Source organism: Coenobita brevimanus, chromosome 80 (assembly GCF_032717465.1).
Source record: "Coenobita brevimanus isolate Jiangsu-jjx chromosome 80, ASM3271746v2, whole genome shotgun sequence".
Classification (NCBI taxonomy): domain Eukaryota; kingdom Metazoa; phylum Arthropoda; class Malacostraca; order Decapoda; family Coenobitidae; genus Coenobita; species Coenobita brevimanus.
Genome location: NC_137033.1, coordinates 13,442,396 through 13,469,774, shown reverse-complemented (window position 1 = coordinate 13,469,774; position 27,379 = coordinate 13,442,396). Strand labels below are relative to the sequence as shown.

Sequence of the window (27,379 nt, the reverse complement as noted above, 5' to 3'; positions counted from 1 at the left end):
ACTGACATCCTTTACTGATTTGGCATTACACTTGTTTTATTATGCTAAGGATATAGTAATCTTGCAGACAGTGACCGTGGGTGGACTGGCACTAAGGTAAGCTGTATATGACAAACTAGCTATGAATTTACAAAAAATTTACTAATGAACTTGCGTTATCACGAAATACAAATTTTTCAGGCAATTCATTAGGTAATGTAAAAAATATATCAACAATTTCATTAAAAACACAGTTACAACTCAATTACTCATGTACTGTATCTAAAACATACGCATTAGTGAATCATAGCAGTGCACTTACCAATTGATGTGAGTCAACTTAAATCTCATCAACAGAAGAAACACACCTTTTGCTGCAAATATATCAAAAACATTTCTAAGAAGTAATACCATACATAATGCATTAAAAAAAAAAAAAAAATACAGAATGAGTACAAAACATGGAACATGAAGACTAATTTTTACCTAACTATGTGTAATAATGGCACCTGCTAAACGCCTCCAAATCTACCATCCCATTATGCTGATAAATGTTCAAGTACAGTATTCCCTTTACATTCAATACAGTTATCCCAGTGACTGAAGCACATTAGTTCTCCAACTAGAGTTAAAGTAAATCATTGGAAAAAATGCCCTTTTCTGGTATGTAGGGGTCTTACTTAGACTAGCATAAGGTAAAGCAAGTCTCCCCTATCATTCACCAATATCCCTCAAGTAATTCACTCACATTACGGATATAATTATGTATTATGAGTACTACCATAGTACAAGATTTTGATGTCCTTAGTACCTGAAATTCTTACATTAGTTCTGTTCTTACATATCATTATCTCAATAATTAACAGATGTTTTTGGTGGAGTTAACTGCAGGAAAGATCTGTGTGTCTCATCTTACCACAGGGTTACATGTAACCACAACTGTATTCAGGTATGAGAAATGGTACTGTAAGATATTGTTACTTAGAAAAAGGATAACCACAAGAGCCTCTAAAGGATGGCTAGGATACTAGGATTCTCTTTTGGACCTTCAAGATTATTTTATTTTGATAAGGAAACACCCAGTCCTTAAAGTGTTTAAGTTTTCTCAATTAGCCCCTTACTGGATAGCCAAATCATTACAGGGTGTTATTCACACTACTGGCAGACAGTTTCATAAATGTGAAAGAAACACACTGTGTAACAAATGTTTGGTAGTTTTTGAAACAAAATGTCCCCAAAATTCTTGAAGCATGCTGCTGGGTTGGAATCTTTGGATGAATGAGGTAGCTCTGTTTATGCAACTGTAAACACACTTATTAGATGGAGAAAGTGAAATGCTGAAACTAGGTCCAATTTTGTTTTACAGTATATTTTGAGCATTTGACAAAGACTGGTTTATCATAAAATTGAGGCAGATTTGATGTTATGTTATTTAGGACTCAGTGTAAAGTTGGGCTTTGTATTTCTTATTTTCATAAATGATGATGTTAAACTTATTATTACTTGAAGGGATTTTCTTTTACTGTTTCTTTACATGATAAAAAATATATATATATTGATCAGTATTTGGGAAAAACTCTTGAACACTTATGGTATGCAAATTAAGCTCACCAATGCTACCATCACATAAAAATACATTTCTGCAAAAGTACAGTATATAGCTTTCATTCCTGAGAATACTGTATTAATGCAACTCTTCAAAAATTAATCTGCAACACAAGGTTCAATTCCTGTTTGACGGTGCCAAGTATAAACACTATCCTATGAAAAAATGAAAGTCTTCAATGGTATGGATATTGGTTATATGTGTAGTGTTTCAGCTTTAGAAAATGCAATCTGGCTGACTTAGATAAAAGGAATCCTTAACTAAGATGTTCTCTGTGGATTTTTGCTACTCCATCTTCTAGGCCATGGCAATGGCCATTCATAGTGCCTGGGAACAACACCTTGCACATTGCGTTCAAACTTCCAGAAGAGAGGATACCACCATAACCTCTCAAAAAAGTTATTTGGACTGCTTTCCTGAAAAAAAAAAAAAAAAAAAGAAAATATATAAATGTCACATAACAGTACAGGATATATCCATCCATTCATCATCCAATCCTACGTTGCCCCATGAGGAGCATAGAAGCCCGGGGCTAGACGGTTGGTCCTGACATTTAAGATGAGAATGACCAGCCTCACTCATCCCTGAGTGGCATTACATGAGCAATAAACCCCAATCACCCCTTGGCTATAAACCTTCACCGGTTCAATCCGACTAGAGCACAATAATTACCCACTAAACCACCAGGTGCCAAGATTTGGTTATATGGTTACCACCCAGCATAGTAAATGGTTTCCTGGTTTACAGGAAACCATTTGGCTTGTCACTCAGGATATATGCCATCATTAAATAAATGGAACACTACCCAATACAGTAAGACTCTTTATACAGTACCACAGTTTTTTCACATTACTGTACAGGGTATATGGTAAGCTGGTCATTTCAGTTATTGCATTTGACCAAACCAGTGAAAGATGAAAGGGTAAGACTGTGGGGAGAGTCCCATGGCAAACATTTTTTCTGCTATTTAGGTTTGTCACAGACAGAAAGGTTTAATACCCTCTTCAAAAATAATCTGGCATTCTTGTGGTGTGCTGCAGCATGAGATACCAACCAGGCATTCTGAATTACTAACACTTCCAAACGAACATTGTTTCACTTCTGTAAATAATTTCAAAGGGGTGTTGAATACTTTTGTAGTGGATGTACCTTGAAGTTGTTTTTAACAAAAATACTGTAACTTGTGGACAGTTTAGTCTGGGATGGAGCTGGGAATTTCAGACTTTCTTAGTGATAAGGATACATGACCCATTTCATCCAGTCTTCATGACTATTTATACTTGACTTATATATTTTACCATTCTGGCTGTAGATTCTGTCCATTCATGTACAGATGGTACAATTCATAATGGTGTTGAAGAAGGTCCTATAAGGAGTGGTGCTGTGCACCTGGGTGAAAAAAAAATTGTGGGATCCATGCAGGAGATAAACCTTTATTTCCCTGCACCTTGCTGCGGGGTAGGTCCTTGGTCCGACCCTGTCATGGTGCTGTCTACCACAAGGGAGTGCTAGATTCCTACATAGTGTATGTACTGTACTGTGTATTTACTGTAACTGTAGGATGTCCCCACATAAGCAGTTACTTACTTGTCACTGACAGGTCTGCTAAGCCAGAGAGACCTTGGTTAGGCAAAAGCAACACTTCATGATAAATAATGTGAGTGCGAGTAAAGATTTCAAAGACCAGTTGGAGCAGTGTTTTGGGCCCATAAAATTTTTTTGGACATTATGCAAGTTTCATAGTTGTTCTACTAAGAGGAACAAGATTGCTGTCCACAAGTGTTGGCTACATGGGAAGGTTGAAGTCAGAGATGATTATCCATCCATCCATCCATCATCCAATCCTACATTGCCCCATGAGGAGTGAAGGAGCCCGGGGCTAGGCAGTTGGTATTATCCTAATATAACAAATATTCAGTGTAATACACATACAGTGCAGAATTATTCAGCATGTCAAAGGACAGAAAATTATTATCTAGCCACAACTCACTTCTAACTAGAAATATCAGGAGAATGCTTGCCCACTATGATTCTAACATTATGGATGATTATGCACATACACAAGTTATCACAATCAGCATAAAGTGAACATATGCAAATCTCTTAGCTGCATAGTTAAAAAAAAAAATTTGTTACAGTACTAAATTAATGCGTGGATAAGACTTTAGAATGCATGTTTTACATCTTTATGGTGACTTATTTCAGATACTGAAATAGGTGTTTCTTAATTTAAATGCATATAGAAGCACAGTATGGTCCATACCTTGAGATTCGCATTATTGGCTAATGTGTGATAGATGTAGAAGATTCTGGTGGTGATGTAGTAGGCTATGAGGCAGTCAATAGTGTAGTGGCCCCTGGCTATGAGTACCATTACAACTCCTACAATCGCCAGCAAGCCAAAACACCAGTGTAGTAGCCACCATCGTCTGGGAGTATCTGTTGGTAATAAAATTTATCACCATAGTTTTCATGGAATGGTAAAGGTACACATAATACATTGGGATAGTATGGACATTTTTTGATGAGGGAATACAGACTAATAGAGGAATTGTTCAGAAAAGGGAAGAAAACTGATAAAAATGACAAAAGGTAGAATGACCAAGAGTGGTGTAGAGGGACAAAGTGCTGGTGATACTGTATATATGAGGTCTGTCCAAAAAGAAACCAAACTTTTTAAATAGCACACCAACTAGCCAGTGTAATACAATCTGTTGGGAGTGTTATGTAGCAGCAACTTTGAGCTTTAGTCTAACACTAACCACATCATGCAACATCACTTAGTCATCAAGGTACACATGCTTGAATGAACGTGTATTTTGTGCACTTGGTGAGTTTTTTTCTGTCTCTTCTGTTGTATGAAATCACCGACCTTTCGGGGTGTATTTCAACTTTGGGGAAAAAAAAAAAAGTCTGCATGAGCCAAATCCAGAAAGCAGGGCAGCTGGGGTATGATAATCTGATGGATGGGGTAATGAATGGATGAATAACTGTTCAAAAACTACTGATGGACACTCGGTGTGGAAAAACCCAGCACCACTGACGATGGCTACTGGAAAATATCAAATGAATTTTTCCTTACGCTGGCAAACTTACTTTTAAAAAGCATACCATATAACATTTGACTGTGATATTTTCTAGTCAGTATTTACTATTACAGTACAGATTGTTATTATTATTACTGTTGTTACCATTATTATTATTACGGTATTATTATTATTACTGTTATTATTAATATTAATATTATTATTATTATTATTATTATACTGTATTACATCCATATCCATATAATAGCAGACAAACCTTCTTGGGACTTCACAAGCTACAGTATAGTCATAATTTTTGAAATCGTTGTACCCCTCCTGTGCAATACTTTTTACAATAACTGTACATGCAGATGCAGGTATTACCATGTTACTCACTAGGAGATCAACAAAGTATTTATCATATGGTAAAGGATACCCAAACAAGGTAAATATTAATTTTCCATTTTTTTCTCTTTCACAAAATACTTTCAATAGTAGTAAAACTGTGATAAACCAGAGAGGCACTCAGTGGAGCACATCTCTCCAACAAGGGCTGCATAATTTCCAAACCACTCTGCATAATGGGTTAGGTTTTCTCATCACTGATTAGGGTCTCACAAAAAGTGTTTTCCGGATCCAGAATCTGTGATACTATCTGGATCGGTCCAAAAAGTTAACCGATTGTTCCCTAGAACTTGGGATATCTACCCACCAAATTTGGTCCAAATCTCTCTTTTTAGTTTTAGAATAATCCTGCTAACAGACAAACAAACTAACAAACATCGGTCCCAAAAGTTAATCGATTGTTCCCTGAGACATGGGCTATTTACCCACCAAATATGGTCCACAGCTCTCTTTTAGTTTTTGAGTAATCCTGCCAACAAACAAACAAACAAAGAGAAAAATTGGTAAAAGTTGGTAGAAATATAGTACAAAAACCCATTATTGCATATGAGTGCCAATCTTCCTGTCATAAACTGTAAAAAAAATAAAATAAATTAGTTTTGTAGGACTAATCAAAATTTATAAAAATCAACTTGGCCACTAACATAAGAGCCATATTATCCTCTTGAATACAATAATATTTTCATTCTGTTCATACATTAGATAATGAATGAACGAATGAATTTTTAAAAGTTTTATTACGTATTAAAATGCCTTTTCAAACTAAAGAGATCAGGTGTAGAAAGAATAAATAAACTGAAGTGGTTAAGGAGCTTCATTAGTACTTTACTTACATTCTCTTACAACAAGGTATGCCAAGACAAGGCAAACTGTGTGGCCTGAGTATATGTAGTCGCCACAGAAGGTGTGCTGTCCATTAATGGAAAGACCAAACCCTGACAGAAGCTGGATAACCCTCTTGGCCACCAACACAGGACTGGTGTAGTTGGCCTTCGGGGAGCAATAGTAGGTAGGGTTGACCACAGGCAGCACAGTCACATACATGGTGATGGAGCGATAGAAGTACAATAGTCCCATTATCAGGAAGATGCGTCGAAACAAGATCCACCTACAAGAAAACATTTTAGAATCAGTATTGTTTGTTAAGTAATATGAGTGAATGCTGTACTGCTCTTTACTAATGCAGGTAAAACTGAGGTAGAACTGGAAGTCTTGGTTTGTGTAAGTGCATGTGCATGTATAACTGTGGTCTTTAAGAGGAATGAAATAAAAAAGCACAGTGAGGATAAATGGCTAGGATAGAGAGAACTTGAGAGCCTTTAAATTTTTAAGTGATGTGATGAACAAGAATATGAGTTTAAAGGATGAAGTACATGTATTAGAAAGGGTACAGCATGGAACAAAGGTTATAGGTACACAGAGGGTAGTGCTATAGAGTTGGGAAGTGATCACAGAATTACAGTATGCAAATCAATGCACAACAATAATGTTAACCCACTCTTTATGTACAGAAGTGAAGCCTGGACTTTGTTGGAAGGACACAAATGAAGGGTGAAAGGAGTGGATATGGGCTATCTGAAAGCAACATGTGGAGTTATGTGGTGTGACAGACTGACAAATGAGGAGGTTAATGATCATTACTGTACGATGTGGAAGGTATGCTGCAAGGTGTTAGGATAAGTACCCCGAGATAGTTTGGCCATGAGATGAAAATGGAAAAGCACAGTGTGTGAGTGAGGTGTAGGTGGAGGTGGAGATGTGGAGAAGGAGAGGAACATCAGAGATGAGGTAGAAGAATAGGGTGGAGAGGTATATGAATCAGAGTGATGTAAATGGAAGGAAGACAACTTGATGACAGTCGACAGTGATATGGAGGTGATTTGTTTGTGGTCAACCCCTTTGGGATTAATGTATGTGACAACAGACAGCTAGAAGAGGGAGGACTCGGAATGATTGGGTTGTTTTATCTGGAAAAAAACTAAAACAACACTATTATCTATAGGCCTTGGTTCCATTATACTGTATTACAAAATCACATTTTAACTATACTGCTAAAGCACATTTTAGTAAGCTGAGAAAAGTGCCAGAATTATCCCAAATCAAAACTGGAAAGTTTCTAGAGAAGGGAAAGAAGTTGTATGCAGCCTTCATGGATTTGGAGGAAGCATGTGACAGGGTGGATAGACAAGGATTGAGGAAAGTATTAAGAAAATATGGAGTAGATGGGAAGTTGTTGAATGCTGTGAAGAGTATGTATGAGGGTGCTAAGGTTGCAGTGCATGGGGAAAGTGAACTGAGTGAATTTTTCTACTTGAAGGTTGAATTGAAACAGGGATGTGTTATGTCTCCATGGTTGTTCAATCTGTATACGGATGGGGTTAAAAATGACATACAAGGCAGGGCAGTGGATGTTGGAGTGGCCCTATGAGAGAGGGTAGTGTTTGGAAACTCCCTGCACTGTTGTTTGAAGATGATACTGTGCTGTTAAGTGAAGATGAAGGGGAGCTGCAAGGCTTGGTGGATGAGTTTGGGAGAGTGAGTAAGAAATGGAATCTAAAGGTGAATGCAGGGAAGAGTAAAGTTATGGTCTTCGAAAGAAGTTGAAGTCAGTGAATGTACAATGAGGTTGGATGAGGAGGAAATTGAAAATGTGAGTGTTTAAGTTCTTGGGTAAAAGTGATCAGTAAGGATGGAAGTTTGGAGGGTGAAATGCTTGACAGGGTACAACAAGGAAGAAAGGTTGCTGGTTCCTTGAAAGCAGTGATAAGAAACAGGGAAGTGAGCATTGAAGTGAAAAAGCTACCACATGACAGTATTGTGATAGCAACTCTAACATATGGAAGTGAAGCCTGGACCTTGTTGGAGGGACAGAAGTCAAGAGTGAGAGCAGTGGAAATGACTAATTTGAGAGGAGCATGTATAGTCACATTGAGTGACTATAGACTGACAAATAAGAAAGTGAAGGAGCGTTGTGGTGTGGATGTGGAGGAGGCATTAGGAGAAACACACTGAGATGGTTTGGCCATGTAGAGAGGATGGAGAGAGACAGACTGACAAGGATAGTGTATGTGAGTGAGGCAGAGAGGGGGAGAAGGAGGGGGAGGCCAAGGATGATATGAAGGGATGGAGTAGAGAGGTATATGAGACAGGGGGTGTGAGCTGGGAGTAGGGCAGTGAAATGGCAGGGGACAGAACGACATGGAGGCGAATTGTTTGTGGCCACCCCTTAGGGGATTCAAGCATCTGGCAATACCGAGAGATAGACAAATACTGTATGTATAGTCATTCATGCACATAAATATAGCCCCATTTTAAATTTAAAGTAGTAGAATTACCTATTAAAATTCCATTGCTACCAACAAAGCTGATTTATAAGTTTCTTACAATACTGTACACAGAATCAACTGTATGGAAACATTGATATTCTGGAACATATCACCAGCACAAATCAAGGACTTACTATATTCTAGCACTGAAACTACATCATATGTGAGTGTGGAAAGGATTATCCTGAGCAACTGTACTTATGCACCAAATGGAAGTCTGACTGACCTGTGCTTGTGAAAGAAGACAACCATGACACAAAGGTACACAGAGACTATGATGAGGATCTCCGACACACTGAGGCCCCATTCCTGTACGCTGATGGAGTCTAGCGTTACATCTGGCAGAGGCGGGTAGTTAGGTACTCTCTCATGAGTTAAGGCCAGAGATGCCGTGGTAAAGATCCAGTTACAGAATAAAAAAAGGAAAGCTGCAACACAAAGAGACCAATCAATATGCAGCAAGAAAAAAGCTCAGATTAATTAATGTAGCTGTCCATCTCCTATTCATTACTTTGCCACAAACTGCCCATACAGAAGAATCATAGCTACGTTTGAAGATGTTGCTTAATAAGGAGATTTATCATTTGCAACTCATCTTGGACCTTCTTCAAGTATAATGCCAGGCTGCAACTGTTATATAGGTATACACTGGTTTAACAATGCAATTGATTAGGTAAAATCCCATCATTTGGCGGGGTATCATATATCGGTGTAGATTTAACATGTAAAGTAATGGGATGCATTTTTCAGCCTTGGGTTTCCCCCCAACGAAGTCCAAAACCCACCCAAATGAGCCCCAAAACAAGTTTAAAGCCTATCTAAATAGCCTAACAGCTGTAAAAGAAGCTAACCTAAGCCTAACACCTGTAAACAACTCACTAAAACCAACAAATAAAATCTGAAAATCATCAAATATAAGCCTGGAAAAAAAATCAAGTTTAGTAAACTGTACCCCAAAATGACAGTGTTCACCCCACCAATGGCTAAAACACATTAATCTGCATCTAGAAACAGTTTGTAAATCAACCTAAACACACAATTTTAGTCTAAAGTATCATCAAAATTGGTAAAGAAGAAATAAAAACCCATCATTAAACCGGGGTTTGGCCATCGTTAGGTAGGGTATGGTGGCATTTTTACCCCCATCATTAAGCCAGGGTATCACATCTAGGGGTATCATATCGAGGTTATTACTGAATTTATACGTTATTACTGAATTTATACTTTAAAAATAACATTTCCATATGCAGCTGTGTAAAATTCTTCCACTTTCCTCTCTTCCTCCATCCCACCATCAGGGAACAAATTTGACAGGAAATCATTCAGTTTAGCTCTACATTAGCTATGTGCAATGCTATCTCCACCATTATACAGTATATTATTGATTGCTACTTCATACAAAACTGATTGGTCATATAATGGGTAGTAGTAAGGTAAACAAGTGTTGCAAGGGAAGACCTTCACTTAGCTACGTGAGAAAAGACAGTTCAATACTGTAGATTACTTAGTGTGTGAAACAGTCAGGAAGGGTTAAACAATGACAGAACATGACATATGAGTGAGGATATAGGAGCTTGGCAACTTCTGTCAAGGTCATCTCCTGTGAGAGAGTTCCTGGGAGGTGCAAGGCATCAAATCTAAATTTATATACATACAGTAACATGAATATTGTATACAGCATTGATCATTGTTATTATTTTTCTTACAATGTACTAATAACATACACTGTTCAAAACACGGGAGTGTATATATGGGTCCATAACCCTTCACAGTGGTGGACCTCTACCCATATGAGCAGAGAGGGAGCCAAGAAGATTGAACCTTTACAGCTGGGTGCTGTAAGCCACCTTTGGGATTTTTAAAATAGTCTGACTAATTTGAGACTATATGCAGTGGATCCAGAGGGTGCATCAAGGATTTTGTTATGGGGAGGTCATGAATTTTGGTTGACATCATTCTTGAGAACAGAACCAAGATTATTTTTAAAAATGTATGTACTATACAAGTAGTGCTAAACTGCAATGAAGGTGACCCAGGAAACTATCACTAATACCTCAATGAATAAATAAAAATTTGATGTAGATGGGGGCACTCACCATCCATTCACTCAATGTAGTGCTGCTCTCGAGTGTCTGCCCTTTCCTCTCCTCCATCCTTCTTTCCTTCCATCCTCTTCTGTCTTTCTTTCCTTCATTCTTTCCTTGTCCTTCTGCCTATGGGTAACTTTACACTCCCTCTTCTGTCTTTCTTTCCTTTTCCTTCTGCCTGTGGGTGACTCTACACTGAATGACAAGCCAAATGGTTTCCTGTATACCTGGAAACCATTTACTACGCTCGGTGGTAACCATATAACCAAATTTTGGCGCCTGGTGGTTTAGTGGGTAATTATTGCGCTCCAATCGGATTGAGCCTGTGAAGGTTTATATCCAAGGAATGGTTGGGGTTGATTGCTCATGTAATGCCACTCAGGGATGAGTAAGGCTGGTCACTCTCATCTTAAATGTCGGGACCAACTGCCTAGCCCTGGGCTCCTATGCTCCTCATGGAGCAATGTAGGATTGGATGATAAGATGGATGGATGAATAACTAAAAATACTGTATAAATAAATAAATTACTACCTTGCCCATCAGCTTATTCTGTTTGAGGGGAGGTGGCCTGGGCCTCTTGGCTCCCCCCACCCCCTTGGCTGCACCAATGAGTGGATAACCGATATAATGAACTCGATATATTGAAATAATAGAGGGGAAAGGCTGATGATATAGCCGACAGTTTGATATAACTGATATTTGTTAGAGGGAATTATACTGACCTTAGGTTCCATTTTTACTGTACTAAATCTTATCGGGTGACATAAATGTTTAACAGTTATACTGTATGTCAATTTTGTGTGGGTTTATATTTAACAACTTGATAATTTATAGGTAGATATTAAATATTTTCAATCAGTGATAAACAACAGAACAGGAAAAACAAGAAAAATTACTCTTTGTTCAATTTGTTCAGTTTGGCAATTGTGTTACCTCAATGTTTCAACCTTTTGTTTGATACATTTGAAGTGTGTTTGGAAGGCTCACAGAGGCTAACATACAGGTTAACTGGGTTTGATATAGCAAAGATTTATAGTATCTTCAGATGTTTAATGGGTCAGGATACGATATTTCCAATATCATGGACATGTAGCCTACCTTAATACACTTTTAAGACAAAAGCATGTGTCACCTTCAAACTCTATCTTTAATGGTGACCTGTAGGTGAGAATTACACCTGCTGTGAAGGTCATTTGTTACAGTAGTGCTGTGTGGGACACAGAAATTTCAGTATTAATATACAGTACTGTATCTGCTTGCCATGTTACCATTACCCATTAGATGCCATATATGAAGAGTTCTGGAATAAATAATCACACTCAATCTTAGCAACCTGATTCTTTTTCAAAATGGGATGAAAATCATTAACTTGCTGCAGATGAACTGCTACATCTCCTAAGCAATTACTCCATCTATCTATCTATCTATTGCAAGATGTCTTAATCTCATAAGGGGTGGCCACATACAAACTGTCTCGGACCAGGACTGACCAAAAGATGACGACTAAGGACCGAATGAAGGACATGGTATGGATAGCTACATGGAATGTAAGGGGTGCAAATAATGAGGTGAAAGAAAGAGAGATTGTCCAGGTGCTTGAGGGTGGATGTATGTGGATTACCTGAAACTAAATAGGGAGGTGAGAGTGTAAGAGAATGGGAGTATGGATGAGGTACATAAGCGGGAGTTGGTAAGAATGAGAGGGCAAAAGAAGGAGTGTTTTTTGTTGTGAGTACCAGATGGAAGGAGAATATAAAAGAGTATGGATCAGTTGGCTTGAGGATTGTGTAGGTAAGATTGAAAGTTGGACTACAAATGTGGTCGATTGTGTGCGTCTATTGGCCAATGCAAGATCGTGCAAGTACAGTGAGAGAAGAGCTCTGGACAAATGTGGAAGTATGCATGGAAAAGCTGGAAAGAAATGAGAGAGTGTTTTTGATTGGAGATATAATTGGAAAAGTAGGGAACGTGAAGGTGAATGGAGTAGTTGGTGAGTGGGGTGTGCCTGCAGAGATGGATAAGAATGGTAATGCTTTAGTGGACATTTGTACCAGGAGGGGGTTGGTGACAGCCAATACCCTCTTCAGGCACAAAATGATCCATAGGTATATGTGGCGAGTGATGAGAAAGGTGGGTGGTGAACTGAATGAATGGAAGGCAATGACTGATTAAGTGTGTGTGGATAACAGGATGAGAAGGTGTGTAATGGAAGCAAGATTATATAGAGGATGGGGGAGCGGACTTTCTGACCATCACCAAGTGGTGGTCAGAATCAGAGTCCAAATGAAATGGAAAAATAGAAGAAGTAAAGGACAGGAGGAAGTAATGCATACAAGGAGGGTGGAAAGGTTACAAGAGGATGGAAAAATGGTAGAATATAAGAGGGAAGTGGAGGAGCAACTAGGTAAATATGGATTGGAGAAGATGGGGGACGTGGAAGGTATGTGCAAGATATTCATATGAGGAATCTGTGCAGCATGTGAGGTGGTGTGTGGGGTGAAGAGAAGACGAAAGAAGATGCAGGGAACAGCATGGTGGAATGCAGAGGTGAGAGAGGCTGTGGCACAAAAGAAGAAATCGTATAGTGAGTGGATGAGAAACGGGTGTGAAGGAAGTTGAGAGACAGAAGACATTGTTATATGTAGAGAGGAAGGGAGAGCTTAAAACATTAGTGAGAGAGAGTAAGAAGAGAGTGGATGAAGAATTTGGAAGGAATTTGAGTGTAAAGTGGAGGAAATGTAAGGAAATGTTCTAGAAAGAAGTAAAGAGAGTTAGACAGGGTGACAAAGAAGCTAGTTGGAGAGTAAAAGATAAAAATGGTAGATTATTAGTGGAGAAGGGAGAAAAAGTGAGCAGATGATGAGAATATTTTAAGGAATTGTTGAACATGAAGAACGAAAGTAATGCATGTGTAAGTGGCTGGGGAATGGCTGGGAGATGGAGGGATGTGAGAAGAGAGGAAGAAATCAGTAGGATGGAAGTTGTGGAAGCAATGAAGAAAGTTAAAATGGGGAAAGCCCCAGAAATTGATGGGGTGTGTGGTGAAATGCTGAAGCATGGGGGAGAGATAGTAGTAGAATGGATGTGGATGATGTGCAGACTGGCCTGGGATGAAGGTAGAGTCCTAGAGGATTGGAAGTCAGGTATATTTATTCCCCTGTACAAAGGAAAAGGGGAAAAAGAAGTAAGTGGTAATCATAGGGGCATATGTCTTCATAGTGTAACAGGAAAAGTATATGGTAGGATACTTACTGACAGAGGTAGGGAAATAACGGAGGAAATAGTTGGAGAAGAACTGGGAGGTTTTAGGAAGGGAAGAGGTTGTGTAGATCAGATATTCATTCTTAGATCTTTAATGGAAAAGTTTCTAGAGAAGCGAACTTCCTAGATCTTTAATGGAAAAGTTTCTAGAGAAGCGAAAGAAGTTCTATGTGGCCTTCATGGATTTGGAGAAAGCATGTGACAGGGTGGATAGACAAGGATTGTGGAAAGTATTAAGAATATATGGAGTAAATGGAAAATTGTTGAAGGCCATGAAGAGTAAGTATGAGGGTGCTAAGGCTGCAGTGCATGTGGATAGTGAACTGAGTGAATTTTTCTACCTGATGGTTGGGTTGAAACAGGGATGTGTTATGTCTCCATGGTTGTTCAATCTGTATATGGATGGGGTTATAAAAGAGATACAAGGTAGGGCAGTGGATGTTGGAGCAGCCCTAGTGAGAGAGGACAGTGTTTGGAAACTCCCTGTACTGTTGTTTGCAGACGATACTGTGTTGTTAAGTGAAGACGAAGGGGAGCTGCAAGGCTTGGTGGATGAGTTTGGGAGTGTGTGTAAGAAACAGAATCTAAAGGTGAATGTAGGGAAGAGTAAAGTTATGATCTTTGAGAGAAGTGAAGTCAGTGAATGTACAGTGAGGTTGGATGAGGAGGAAATGGAAAATGTGAGTGCGTTTATGTATCTGGGTAGTGTGATCAGTAAGGATGGAAGTTTAGAGGATGAAGTGCTTGAAAGGGTACAACAAGGAAGAAAGGTTGCTGGTTCCTTGAAAGCAGTGATAAGAAACAGGGAAGTAGGCATGGAAGTGAAAAAGTTACTACATGACAGTATTGTGATAACAAGGCTAATATATGGAAGTGAAGCTTGGACTTTGTTGGAGGGAAAGAAGTCAAGAGTGAGAGTAGTGGAAATGAGTTATCTCTGAGGAGCATGTGGAGTCACATGGAGAGACAGACTGACAAATAAGTAAGTGAAGGAGCATTGTGGCGTGGATGTGGATGTGATAGGAACCGTTAGGAGAAACACACTGAGGTGCTTTGGCCATGTGGAGAGGATGGAGAATGAGAGACTGACAAGGAGAGTGTATGTGAGGAGGTGGAGGCCAAGGATAAGGTGGAGGGATGGAGTGGAGAGGTATTAGAGAGACAGGGGTGTGACCTGGGAGCGGGGCAGTGAAATGGCCGGGGACAGGGCGACATGGAGGCGATTTGTTTGTGGCCACCCCTTACGGGATTGAGGCATCTGGCAATAGATAGATAGATAGACAGTCACCCTGTCCCTTGTCATTTAACTGCCGTCTCCCCAGCTCACACTCCCCTCTCTCATAAATATCTCCACTCCTTCTCCATCTCAACCTTGGCCTCCCTCTCACTCTCCCCTCCTCTATCTCACTCACATACACTCTCCTTGTTAGTCTCTTGCTCTCCATTCTACAATACATTCAAATGCCTTCATTTACCTTTGTTCATACAGGGTCCAATAAGTTTGCATGCATTGGCCTTCATTGCCTAATGGTGACTCTCCAAGTGCTTAATCTCTAGCAGTTTCTGTATTCAATCCCTTATCCTTGAGATCACAGTCAGTGACCTCATCCCAAGTCTTTTTTTTGGCCTGCCTCTTGCAACCCTACCAGTGCTATCCTCCATCCTCTCTACATGTCCAGCCATCTCAATCTAACCCTTCTCATTGCAACATCAATATATTCAGTCCCATCTTGCATCTCAGCTCTTCATTTGCGGTCCTACCCCTCTCCAGGCCTGTCATTCAAGGACACACTAAACATTCATCTAATTATTCTCATCTCTTTATGTTTGAGTCTATGAATATCCTCTTCCTTTATTGATGTAAAGCATTACATTTAACACATGCTGCATACAAAGACCCCTAAGCACAGAGGAAGAGCCCTCTCAATGTCAGGTGAAGTAAAGGCTCCCTAAACTTCTTCCAACCACTTCTTATCCTAGCCAACCACTAATACCACTACATCTCTTATACACTCACTTCATCATATACACTGTACAAGATGAGGACTATTTAGGGGATGGAAGGCAGTGCAAGTTGTGAGGTTATTTCTGAGTTAAAGCATGTAAATTTTTAATAGCCTCAGTGAGTATTCACAACGATATGTTTCTAAATCTCAATAGTCAACCAGAATCAGCCTTGAAACCCTGATACTTCATATGTTTTGCCTGACATTCTGCAGCTGCTAGGATTTCTTTGCCTCTAACTCCAACACTCACTGCACATTGTTGTAGGTACCATTTATGAACAGTCTCATCTAAAGTTTCATAATTCAGCATTCTATGTCACTTCACTGTTAACTGATCACTGCTAATGCCAAACCTGGCTGCACTACTCAAAAGTTTGTCTTTAGCTTTCCTTATTTCAGACACACTGATTTGCAATCCCATATTCAGTCACAGTTTGGGCTGGAGAGGTCTCTTTGTCTAACTTTTCAAGTACCGTATTTCCATTTTTACTGGGATAAATAGACACATTTGTTTAAGTCTGAGGGCAGACTTAGGTGTAGGGCTGAGTCACTTTGAATGCCATCTTCCCTGTATATCTTTATCTTGCCAGTGAAAAACAAATAATTAGTAGACAATCATTCAAATGAAATGTTTAAATGTACTTGCAGTTGGAAGCGTGGGTGTCCGAGTCAAATAACTCATATTTGTCCAAATTACATCAAATTTGTCTGCTGAGATTTTTGTCTGAGTAATCCCTGGTCAAAGTTAGAGGGGTTATATTGTACTTCTCATACCACTGTGGCAAACTACATATGGCCATAATCCCTCTGCTTCAACAGTACTGCTACAAACCCTAGATATCATCACTTTTATTTTATACATGCTTTCTCTCAACTCTAGTACTCCAGTCCATATATCCACTTCCCAATGAACACCAAGTTGTCACTATATAGTACAACACCTCCCATGGGAGTCCAGTTCTGGTCATGTGAGAGAGCTTGGAGTACTATGATAAACAACAGGGGGCCTAAAACTGACCCATAATGCAAGCCAGGGTGTAAGGACAACTCACCACCAATACCTTAATATGCTCTCACCTGGGTGTGAGCACCCTCATACACTGCCATAACCATTCAAACCAGTCACTCCTCAATCTGGAGCTTTCTCATTGCCTACTTCACCACCTCCATAGGTCTTTTCCAAATTAACAAAAATATTGCACAGCACTTTCTCCCATCCTACTTATTTTTCCTGAGGCTGTCAGACAATGAATACTGAATCAGTGATCCCTCTGCCTGGCATAAATCCAAAACTCCATCTCATCAGTATTCCCTCTTTCCCATATCATACCTTCCCAGACTCTCTCTATTACCGTCATTATATGGTCCAAACATTTTATGCATCCACAATTTCCTCTTTCCAAGACATCAACCTTCCCATTACACACATTTATAATCATGCTCTTCACCCAGTCATCTGGAAAAACAGCCGTAAATCAAATATATCAAATCAGTAACAAAACCACTCCTATATCTCCTGAGGCCTTCATCATCATCATCATCATCATCATCCAGACCTCTTTTTCCACCCTAGGGCAGGATGAGTAGCAGCATTGTCCAGACAGCCCAAATTTGCCCAGGCCAATTCAAGCCCCCGGAATCCTGGCTGTATCTGATACGCCAGAAACATTCACCACGTTCTGTAGCTTCACATAAACGTATCCGATAGAGTCGATCCGGACACTGCCACGTTAAAAAGGGGTGCCAAATCCTTGATCATCCTCTTCTCACAATATTCATCCAGCCTGCTCGATCTCTTATCAGTCCCCAGCTTCATCGCCTTCCAAAACTCTCTTCCTCAAACACTCATCCACCATTTCCCTCCACTTTCTCCTTGGCCTACCTCGCCTCATCCCTCCAAATTCGTTCAGATATACCTTTTTACCTCTCTGTTGTTATCCATTCTCTACACATGACCATACTATCTCAGTATATTCTCTTCAGTTCTGGTGTCCACAAACTTCCTCACTCCACATCTTTCACAAATCACATTACTGTATTTCATATCCTATCCACTCTGTACTCCACATACATTCCTCAGCAGCCCCATCTCCACTGTTCTCACTCTTGACTTTTCATTTTCATGCCACACCATAGGCTCACATTTAAAGTTGGCGCTAACACTCCTTCATGTAAGCCTCGTGCAGCTGCAACACTTAAGCCTCTGTTTCTTATCAAGGCCTTCACTGCACCAGCTACTTTCCTTTCTTGTGTCACTCTGCTTTCCACTTCTCTTGCACATTTTCCTCACCTTCCACTTCTTTTGCACATTTTCCTCTCTTTTCTGTCACTGTACCCAGGTATATGAACTCTTTCACCAATTCAAGTCTCCCTTTATTCACTGTAACATCACACTGGGAGTCACCTCCTCTCTCAGTAACCGTCACTTTACTCTTTTCTACATTTACTCTCAAGGCACGATGCTCACAGACATCAGCAAAACTTTGCACTAGTCCACCAAGCTCTTGTCCAGAATTTGCATGGGGTACTGCATCATCAGCATGCAATAAATATCCGATATTCCATCCATAACCATTCAATACCAATCCCATATAATTATATGATATTCCATCCATAACCATTCATTACCAATGCCATCCCCCTCTCCATTACTCGAGTTTTTACTTCTCTCATCACCCCACTTATCTACATATACTGAACAACCATGGGGACATCACACAACCTTGTTGCATGCCCACACTGATCATGAACCATTCATTTAAATGCCCATTTACCCTTACACATGCCTCACTACCATCATAAAAATTCTTGACAGCACCTAGCAGCTTGCCATCTACACCGTACATGCCCAAAACCTTCCACAATCCTTCTCTGTCTACTTCGTCGTATGCTTTTTCCAGATCCATGAATGCCATAAACACCTTGTAGATCTTCTCACAAACCTTCTCCACTACCTGTCTTACAGCAAATATTTAATCCACAACATCTTAGAAATAAACTCGGATAGGTACATTTTTGTTTACTTTCCGAGTGACCATTGTAAAAAAATTTAATTCCTTCATTTTAGTAATGAACACATAAGAGGAACTCTGGGGGTCTTTTAAAATCTCACAGTGGGTCCTTCCAAACAGTTCATTTCCATGGGTCTTAAGTGTTATTGAGATGAGGGGATCACCCCCCGCTACATGTACACAATGCAAACACTGGTGAAACATTGCTTGACAGTTGTTTATTCCCTGTTTTTATAAGGTAATGAGAATGTATGTGCTGAAGCATATGCTTTTAGAGTTGTCATAAAAGTTAATTTTTGGTGCAAGAAAAAAATATTATATTAAAAAAAAAAAAAAGCTGCTGCCCCTTCTCTGCACAACATGGGAGTATAGAAATGAGACTCTGCTCAGAACACTGATCCCTGCATAAGAGGCTAGAGATTTGGTACTTTTAAGTATGTCACTATAAGGGTTCTAAAAAATGAAAGGACAAAATGGTAAAGACCTGAAGAATTAAGCTAATAAAGCATGAAAATAACTAAGGTCTTCCCTTGGCATCAGATTACATAAACACTTAAAATATATTACCAATCATCATACAATATAGAAAAAATGTACATACCTAGGAAAGTTTTAAATTTCTCTTTTGGAAATCTCGGTTCCTCTCTGTGAGGTGCTGGGATGGGGATTTTTACCATGCCATTACTAGTGCTGCTTTCATAGTAGTTCCCATTGCCTACCTCTTTACTAACTCTGAAAGATAAAATATATCTTTACTGTACTGAATTAATGGTATATGGCTAACTTCATCAGTTACTGTGAAGTTTTCTGAAAAGGCTTCCAGCATGCTAGAAAAATACTTAAAGTTTTCTCATATAACAATACTTTATTATATTTACCCAAGTGTACTGTATATCTCTTAAAAATATTTGGCCATCATCACGAAAGCACTGTTGTATAACCATTAGAGTTCCCCCTGAACTGAAATTGAAGAAGATAATGGTGATTGTTACTAGTCCTTAAAACCCAAGGGCTCTCCAGAACCTAGTAAACCGTTTGGTTTTAACCTGACAAAAAGGTAAAATGTGTCTGAGGCTGAAAAGGTTAAGCAGTCTGCTAGGTATACATTACGTAACTATGAATAAATATTACAGCCTTTATAATATGCACTCTATATATCCTAACAATTGACTACAAATATTTAAATACAGAATAAGGCTGCAATAAAAACAGAAATGAGTCTTCACTTTTACCTAGAGCAGCGAGCCACCATTGCAAAATGAATGAAATGATCAGTCATTAGACGTTATTCAGTAAATGCATTACCATCACTGGGTTGTATTCATTATTTCAGTCCTGCACATGGGCCTAACATTATAACAGACTCAGGCAGTGCAGTACACAAATACACTAAATTAATTTCATATAGCAACCACAATCTCAATACAAACACAACTAATAAAGACAGCACCTAGCAGAAATCCCCTAGGACTACAAAGCACAACTGTCACTCTACAAACTCAGATCCCTGTTTCAATTCTAAGTGCAGACAAGTTATGGTAAGATATCCAGTCCAAGAATCTCATAGTTGACTCCAAAACTAAGTTCAAAACCTTAGTTGTGGACTGAAAAACTTTTTACATTACAGTCACCCATATGGTGAACACAAAAAATATAACTAGTAATACATACTGCACTGTACTTTACTTCTAATTAACCATGTCTAGTGACAAATGTGGATGCTTTTACACAGTGGCAGCAATATGTGCTTCTTCATCATAAAAATGTACTTCATTTCCTCCTTATCACCCTAAAAGGGGATAGTAGACTGTAAAAGGGCAGCTTCTGTCTGAAGTCCACTGGGGTTGACACTTAGATGAGAATGGGCCCCACAGTAACACATAATATAGGGTTAAGCAAGGATGGTGGTATGTTTTGTCATTATTACACTACCTGAGAAAAGGACCTTCCCCTTTTTTTACATTAACATGGTTTTATTGATAAAAATAAAGGGGGGCCCCATCCAAGGCCAGATTCACTCTATGGAAAATGGTGGGGATTATGATTCCTAGCAAAATTGCTATATTTTACCTATTTTAATAAGAGAATTAACATACTGGTATGCAAATGCATGTACAAAAGAATATTTATTGCATATCTTTTGATATATAAGTTTTTAAAAAACTTTAAGTAATTAGCTATCTGCCAGAAATTGGGGGGGGGGCATACACTCCCACACCCCCTCTAAATTCATACCTGTCATCTTGAAATTGTGTATCAATGAAGTACTGTACCAGTACAGTACATTTATAACTAATATCTTTCTCTACTTTGCATTAGAAAGGTATAATACTACAGTACCTATACTGACCCATTTGTGTTGATATATGAATCATGGTTGGCAAGGAGGGGCTGACGCTGGTATACGTCGTGTGTCATGTGGCAGTGATCGGGTTCGTCCACCACGCTGCTGGCGCTGCTGCTGGTCCCACTCTTACTCCCGCAGTACTGGTGGTTCTCCCCGCTCAGTCCGCTACTCTCACCTACCGACCCATACCGCCCGCCCTCCCCACCCTCACCCAACACCATTCTGTGGGAAAATATTGGAGATTAAATAGGGTTCCTAAATCGTTAATCAACATCCTGACTTCTTTTTTCCCCTACCTAAGGGTGGGATGAGGTTGATGCACAAATTCATCAATTTATCATACATTATCTTCAGAAAAATACTAAGTAAAGGGTCAAACAGAAACTCCTGCCTTCACTAAGGATGTATACTGTATTAAACACACCACAAGTTCTAAAGGTACTTGTACATCTCATTTCCTATTAAAGAGTAAGAATCTGTGTGTGTTAACCAAGATACAGATCTGTTTCTTCCTCCAGATTGGTTGCATTAATTTAATTGTTCATTTGCATCACTGGGCAGAACAAGTTTTTTTTTTTCTTTAACATACAATATCTTTTAATACAGGCGTATTATTTGACAACTATGTCTATGCATTTTTCTTTTCAGACAACCTTATTTTATGTGTAAGTACAGTATACTGTGTATGTCTATATATATATATATATATATCTATATATATATATATATATCTATATATATATATATATATAAATGTAATGCATACACGCACACACACACACACACACATATGGAGCCTCTGTCGTGCAGTGGTAGAGTGTTTCATACACTGGTGAACCAGGGTTCGCACCCCGCCAGGGTAATAAACTTTGGGAGTGTTCACCCGACCACGTACTGCACTGGCGGACACAAGGGGTGCTGTGGTTGAACCATTGTCGCTTACTATAAAGTATGCTTGCACCCAGTCAGCTTGCACGGGCCGATTACACTTGGTTCACAGACTACACACACATCCAAAACCACTACAACATTACAATTACACTTATAAGCACTTCTCATCCTACATACAATCTCTACCAGACAGCCTAAGCCACTTGGTTGTAGGCTGTATCGTCCCGACTTCGGTCAGGATAGGCCGGTCCTGCAGTGGATACTCAAATGGCTGATGATGATCATGATGATGATGATGAAATATATATATATATATATATATATATATATATATATATATATATATATATATATATATATATATATATATATATAATGAGCGCACAGAGAGAGAGAGAGAGAGAGAGAGAGAGAGAGAGAGAGAGAGAGAGAGAGAGAGAAATCCTTGTTATAGCTGTAGGGTAGTGATCATCTTCCCTCATGGCAGCGTCGTCCCACTCTTGGTTCCGTCATCCCATTCATGGCTGCCATTTCTAAATGACAAGCAGTAGCCTATACGTAACCGCACTCATATGCTACCAAATCACATTAACGTAACCTACATGTAGGCTATTCTTACTTCAGATGACATTCTTCTTGACCCTCCTTTGCTTTTTTGCCTTATTCAAGTAGTCTAGCCACAGTCAAAGAAGCTGCCTGCCGTGGGTTATCTGGCCTGCTGTAGGCTAGTTATCCTCCTTTCTTTATGTTCTAAGCTGTGTACCGGGCTGTTTCTTTATACTTATACCTTACTAAATTATCCTCAAAGCATTCCATAACCAAACAAGAAAGGACTCAGAGCACATACCTCCCCCAACGCTGATATAATTCACGATTTATAAACCGACCTCCGTCCAACGTCTTTGGCGGAGGCAATTAATTCTACGGTCTTAGCCTGCCCTGTTACACAATATCAGACAAGACATTCCTTCGCCGATGCCTAGTAAATTTATGGTTAAACTTAAATCCAACATGAGATCCGAAACAATCTCAAAATCTAATCAACTCCTCCTTGGCCCAGTGTCTACCTATCCATCATACTTCATTAAAATCCGATTAAAACCTTTTTGAGATATTTTGTACTCAAAGAAATCAGTGAATATATAACTATCTCCAAATTCGTTGATGGGGGTAGCAAGATTGACCGCTATAGTGAGAAAGTGCGACATCGCTGAAAGATTTCTGATGGCAATTAACCTCTGCAGAGACATGTTTATCCAGCACATTGATAATGATCCATGATGAAAACTTCAATGGATTTCAGAGCCGTATTTCTAGTAACTTCGGCGAATGCGCAATGCATTTTTTATCTTGCCTAACGCATCTCTATCTTCTCGTTCGTTGCTGTGGTTTCCACAGCCAGACTGAAGCGTTGTACAGAGGGTTTCCGCCTACTCCATGTTCTTACACAGCATCATCATTATCATGTGGGGGTAAACGCTGGCGGGTGCAAGCCTCAGTCACCTTACGACTCCACCCATGAAGGGTCCCTTCATGCAACTCTCCAGGCAGCGACTTTTCCCCTCTACTGTAGATATATCTCGACAGGAGCGATGGACCTGCTCCAGCAATGAGTTCCATGGCCTTCCCCTTGGTCTCCTCCACTCCAGACAAATTCTCTCGAAGCTTACCCGGAGAGCAGGATCAACCTCAGGAAAACGGACCACATGCCAATACAACTGGAATTGGTGCTGACGTATTACGTGGGTAATAGGCCTTGATTCAGTCTCATGGAGCAGTCACTCGTTAGGTACCCGGTTATACCTGCGATATACTGTACCATAGTCCTGCTGTTTAGTGTCCATGTCTCTAAGCCATAGAGAACGAGAGGGAACACCAGTGCCTTGAAGATGTTAATTTATTTTTTGTTCTACACAAATAACGGCAACGCCAAACACCCGAGTTATGTGGATTCATAACCCCGAAGGCCAGACCAGAGCTCTCATCGTTTGACCAACTGTTACCAATATATGAACCACACTACCAAGATAGTGAATATTTCCAAGACTTCCATGTTCTAACCACATGCTTGGTCAGGCTGAACTGCTTCATCCAACAAGTAAAGTATCCAACATGTAAAGTATCTGTCAATAAATCCTTTAAATATATAGGATTCCAAACAATACTTAGTACGAACTGATGAGTCTTTACAATAATTTCTACACAATATAACAGAAGAGCTTACTACCGTAGTTATATAAAAACAACTTGAAGTCCCCTGATTTCGAAACAGCAGCGGGAGAATCCAAAGATTAACCTTCAGTAAGTATTTCTTGATAAGACACCTCTTCTGATGTAAAAGACAAATGAGATGGGAATCTATCAGCTATCAAGCCCTGCCCGGGTACAGTAGCCTATCTGATTAGGTTTATCTTCGCTCACACCAATCACAGCGACATTTTCATGACAGCATAATAGTATTGTACCAGAACTGCTAGTTAACAGATGGCCTTCATAATGTATGACTGTGTGTGTGTGTGTGTGTGTGTGTGTGTGTGTGTGTGTGTGTGTGTGAGAGAGAGAGAGAGAGAGAGAGAGAGAGAGAGAGATTCCGTAATTACGGGTTATTACTTGAGTAACCACTCTATGTACGCAGTAACCCTGAGACAGAGGACCTACGCTTCGCACATAAACAGGGCAAACAGACATGCAATACCGTACTGTAAGATATTCTAACCTCCATCTTGCCTCACCAATCCAGTATTACCTATTCTCTCTACAGCAGCATCCACTAAGGACTAAGGATTCCATCAAAGTTTAAGAACTGGCCTTAAACCATGCATAAAGGTTGCACGAGGATTCATTTTTATTATACAATTTGTTTACATCCACGTCCCCATTTGTTAAACAGATACAAGAGGGAAACAAACGGAGCCCGTACTGTATGACTAACCCGAAAATGGAGCTTGGGTTCCTCCAGTTGTGAGCTAGATATGCTAACCAGTGCTCCCCCCACCACAACAGCAGTGCCCACCATCTGGCCTAAACACTGTGCTCACTCAACACCTTACTTCCCTCACCACCTGCCCTCCCCCCCTCCTCCTCCTCCTCCTCCTCTCTCTCTCTCTCTCTCTCACACACACACACACACACACACACACACACACACACACACACACACACACACACACCTTGCTGACTCACCACTTGCCCTCATCCCTGGCCAGCTCACGCCACAGATGCCATTCCCTGGAATGCAAGTACAGTTCCGGACACACATATCGATCCACTTCATTACGATAAACAAAGCGTAAAGAGCGATGACTCCCGAAACTCAGCAAACGCATTCTACCAAGACAAACTCATCTGATCACATAGGTTTCAGAAATGTTGGCCTAAAAATTGGAGTAATGATAGTGACCGCGAATGTGTGTATTGTAACTGTCGACTTGCACATACCTCACAATGGCGGGAGGCTCTATTATAAACCGCGGAACACAACTATCTTTCCTTGGACCAATGCTTTACGTATTGTGTGGATGGTCTCTGGAGTAAGGGGGAGAGGTGAGCACATGGAAAATGTGTTTTGTAGTGTCTCTCTCAATCTTCGTGTGTGTGTGTGTGTGTGTGTGTGTGTGTGTGTGTGTGTGTGTGTGTGTGTGTGTGTGTGTGTGTGTGTGTGTGTGTGTGTGTGTGTGTGTGTGTGTGTGTGTGTGTGTGTGTGTGTGTGTGTGTGTGTGTGTGTGTGTGTGTGTGTGTGTGTGTGTGTGTGTGTGTGTGTGTGTGTGTGTGTGTGTGTGTGTGTGTGTGTGTGTGTGTGTGTGTGTGTGTGTGTGTGTGTGTGTGTGTGTGTGTGTGTGTGTGTGTGTGTGTGTGTGTGTGTGTGTGTGTGTGTGTGTGTGTGTGTGTGTGTGTGTACGTCATTTGCAGGTACGAGAGGAAGGAAAGGTGGAGTAACAACAGATGAGCATAGAGTAGGGGAAGTGGGTGTAAGAGACATGAAGCAACGGGGCCCTTGAGTATGAGGGGAAAGTAGGTTAAAGTTACTGTATTAGGATTAGAATTGCACAAAATGTCAGAGTGGTCTGGTGGGGTTTAAACAAAACAGGAATACAGGCTCGGGTAAATATAAAAACATTTGTAGAATATAATGGGACAGAATTAGCATTACTGCTGGCATAAATCTTGGAAAACATATCAGTATCCCAAGTTTCTTGTCAGTTATTCGTAGGGTCACAAATACAATTTTAACCCCTTCGAAACATTTGCGTCTTTTTATATCTCATTCTTGCCTCTGCCATATATTATACAAAGTTAGGAAATTAGCCTAGTAGTGGAGGAACTAATGAAGGTTGAATTTACCCCCAATTTATATATATAATATATATATATATATATATATATATATATATATATATATATATATATATATATATATATATATATATATATATATATAGTGTGTGTGTGTGTGTGTGTGTGTGTGTGTGTGTGTCCGACTCAAGGCATAGGCTTCACAGCCTGCTCTCAAGGACCAGTAGTCCTCCTAAATACCATACACTTCTACATGTCACCACTTCGGCACTAACACCCACCGTACTGAATACATGCTAGGGCTGTCTTATACAGGACTGGTGTATTGGTATTAGCGGGGGTATTTTAACGATATGTCGGCGGGTCTTCTGGTAGATCAGTTAAGTCTGATTTTAAGAAATTCAAATCCTTAACCTGTTCCCTGCCCCAGCTGGGATTTGAACCTGGGTCCGATAGGACTACAGGCCACCTCTCTACATATATATATATATATATATATATATATATATATATATATATATATATATATATATAAGTCGCCAGGGGACTAAGAAGGTTATTGGAGATGCCACCGTCTCGTATACGTCAAGCTATCCATGAGTCATAACTTCAGGTGTGGGAGGCTATTGGAGTCTAAGGTGTGAGAGAGAAAAAGAGGAGTTCTGTTGGGTTTCCAATGGCTTAAGAGTGAGCCTGTACACGTCACAGATGGAACCTCCCGGGTGCGAGCTTGTGATAAAACAGATAACAACATACCACTACACTCAACTTCATTGCTCGCCCCCCATCCCTGAGCCCCACCCCCGGTAAAATCGAACTTGAATGTGGACATACGACACGACAAGTAAGGACTTATTATTACAACCACTTATATGTCCATGCCGGGTGGAACTGTATCTTTCATGGCTCAGTTTAACGCCGCAAGACAGTACAGGTAACCACAGTCGTTGCAGGCTCCCCCTTCACAGGCTATAAGCATACCATATAAACGCTGCAAACGGTATATAAATGGTTAAAAAATATATGCCGGGTATAACAAAACCCCATAGTTAAAAATATATACGAACATGACGTCAACCCCAGTTAAAAATACATGTATCATCACCACCACCATCGAACGCTTTGGTGAGAAAGCAACGA

General features: G+C 39.9%; 1 protein-coding gene across 1 annotated transcript in view; it reads right to left on the bottom strand.

The window, feature by feature from the left end:
- Positions 1-205: 205 nt before the first annotated feature.
- LOC145409371 (phosphatidylcholine:ceramide cholinephosphotransferase 2-like) overlaps positions 206-27,379 on the bottom strand; it is a 70,183-nt gene continuing 43,009 nt past the window's right edge. Inside the window, exons 2-7 of the mRNA XM_080279843.1 lie at positions 21,059-21,277; positions 19,310-19,440; positions 8,569-8,770; positions 5,850-6,124; positions 3,849-4,024; positions 206-2,001 (exon numbers count right to left, since the gene is read on the bottom strand). Of these exons, the coding sequence (XP_080135969.1) occupies positions 1,846-2,001; positions 3,849-4,024; positions 5,850-6,124; positions 8,569-8,770; positions 19,310-19,440; positions 21,059-21,277 (1,159 nt within the window). The 3' untranslated portion in view covers positions 206-1,845. The remainder of the gene's footprint in view (positions 2,002-3,848; positions 4,025-5,849; positions 6,125-8,568; positions 8,771-19,309; positions 19,441-21,058; positions 21,278-27,379) is intronic.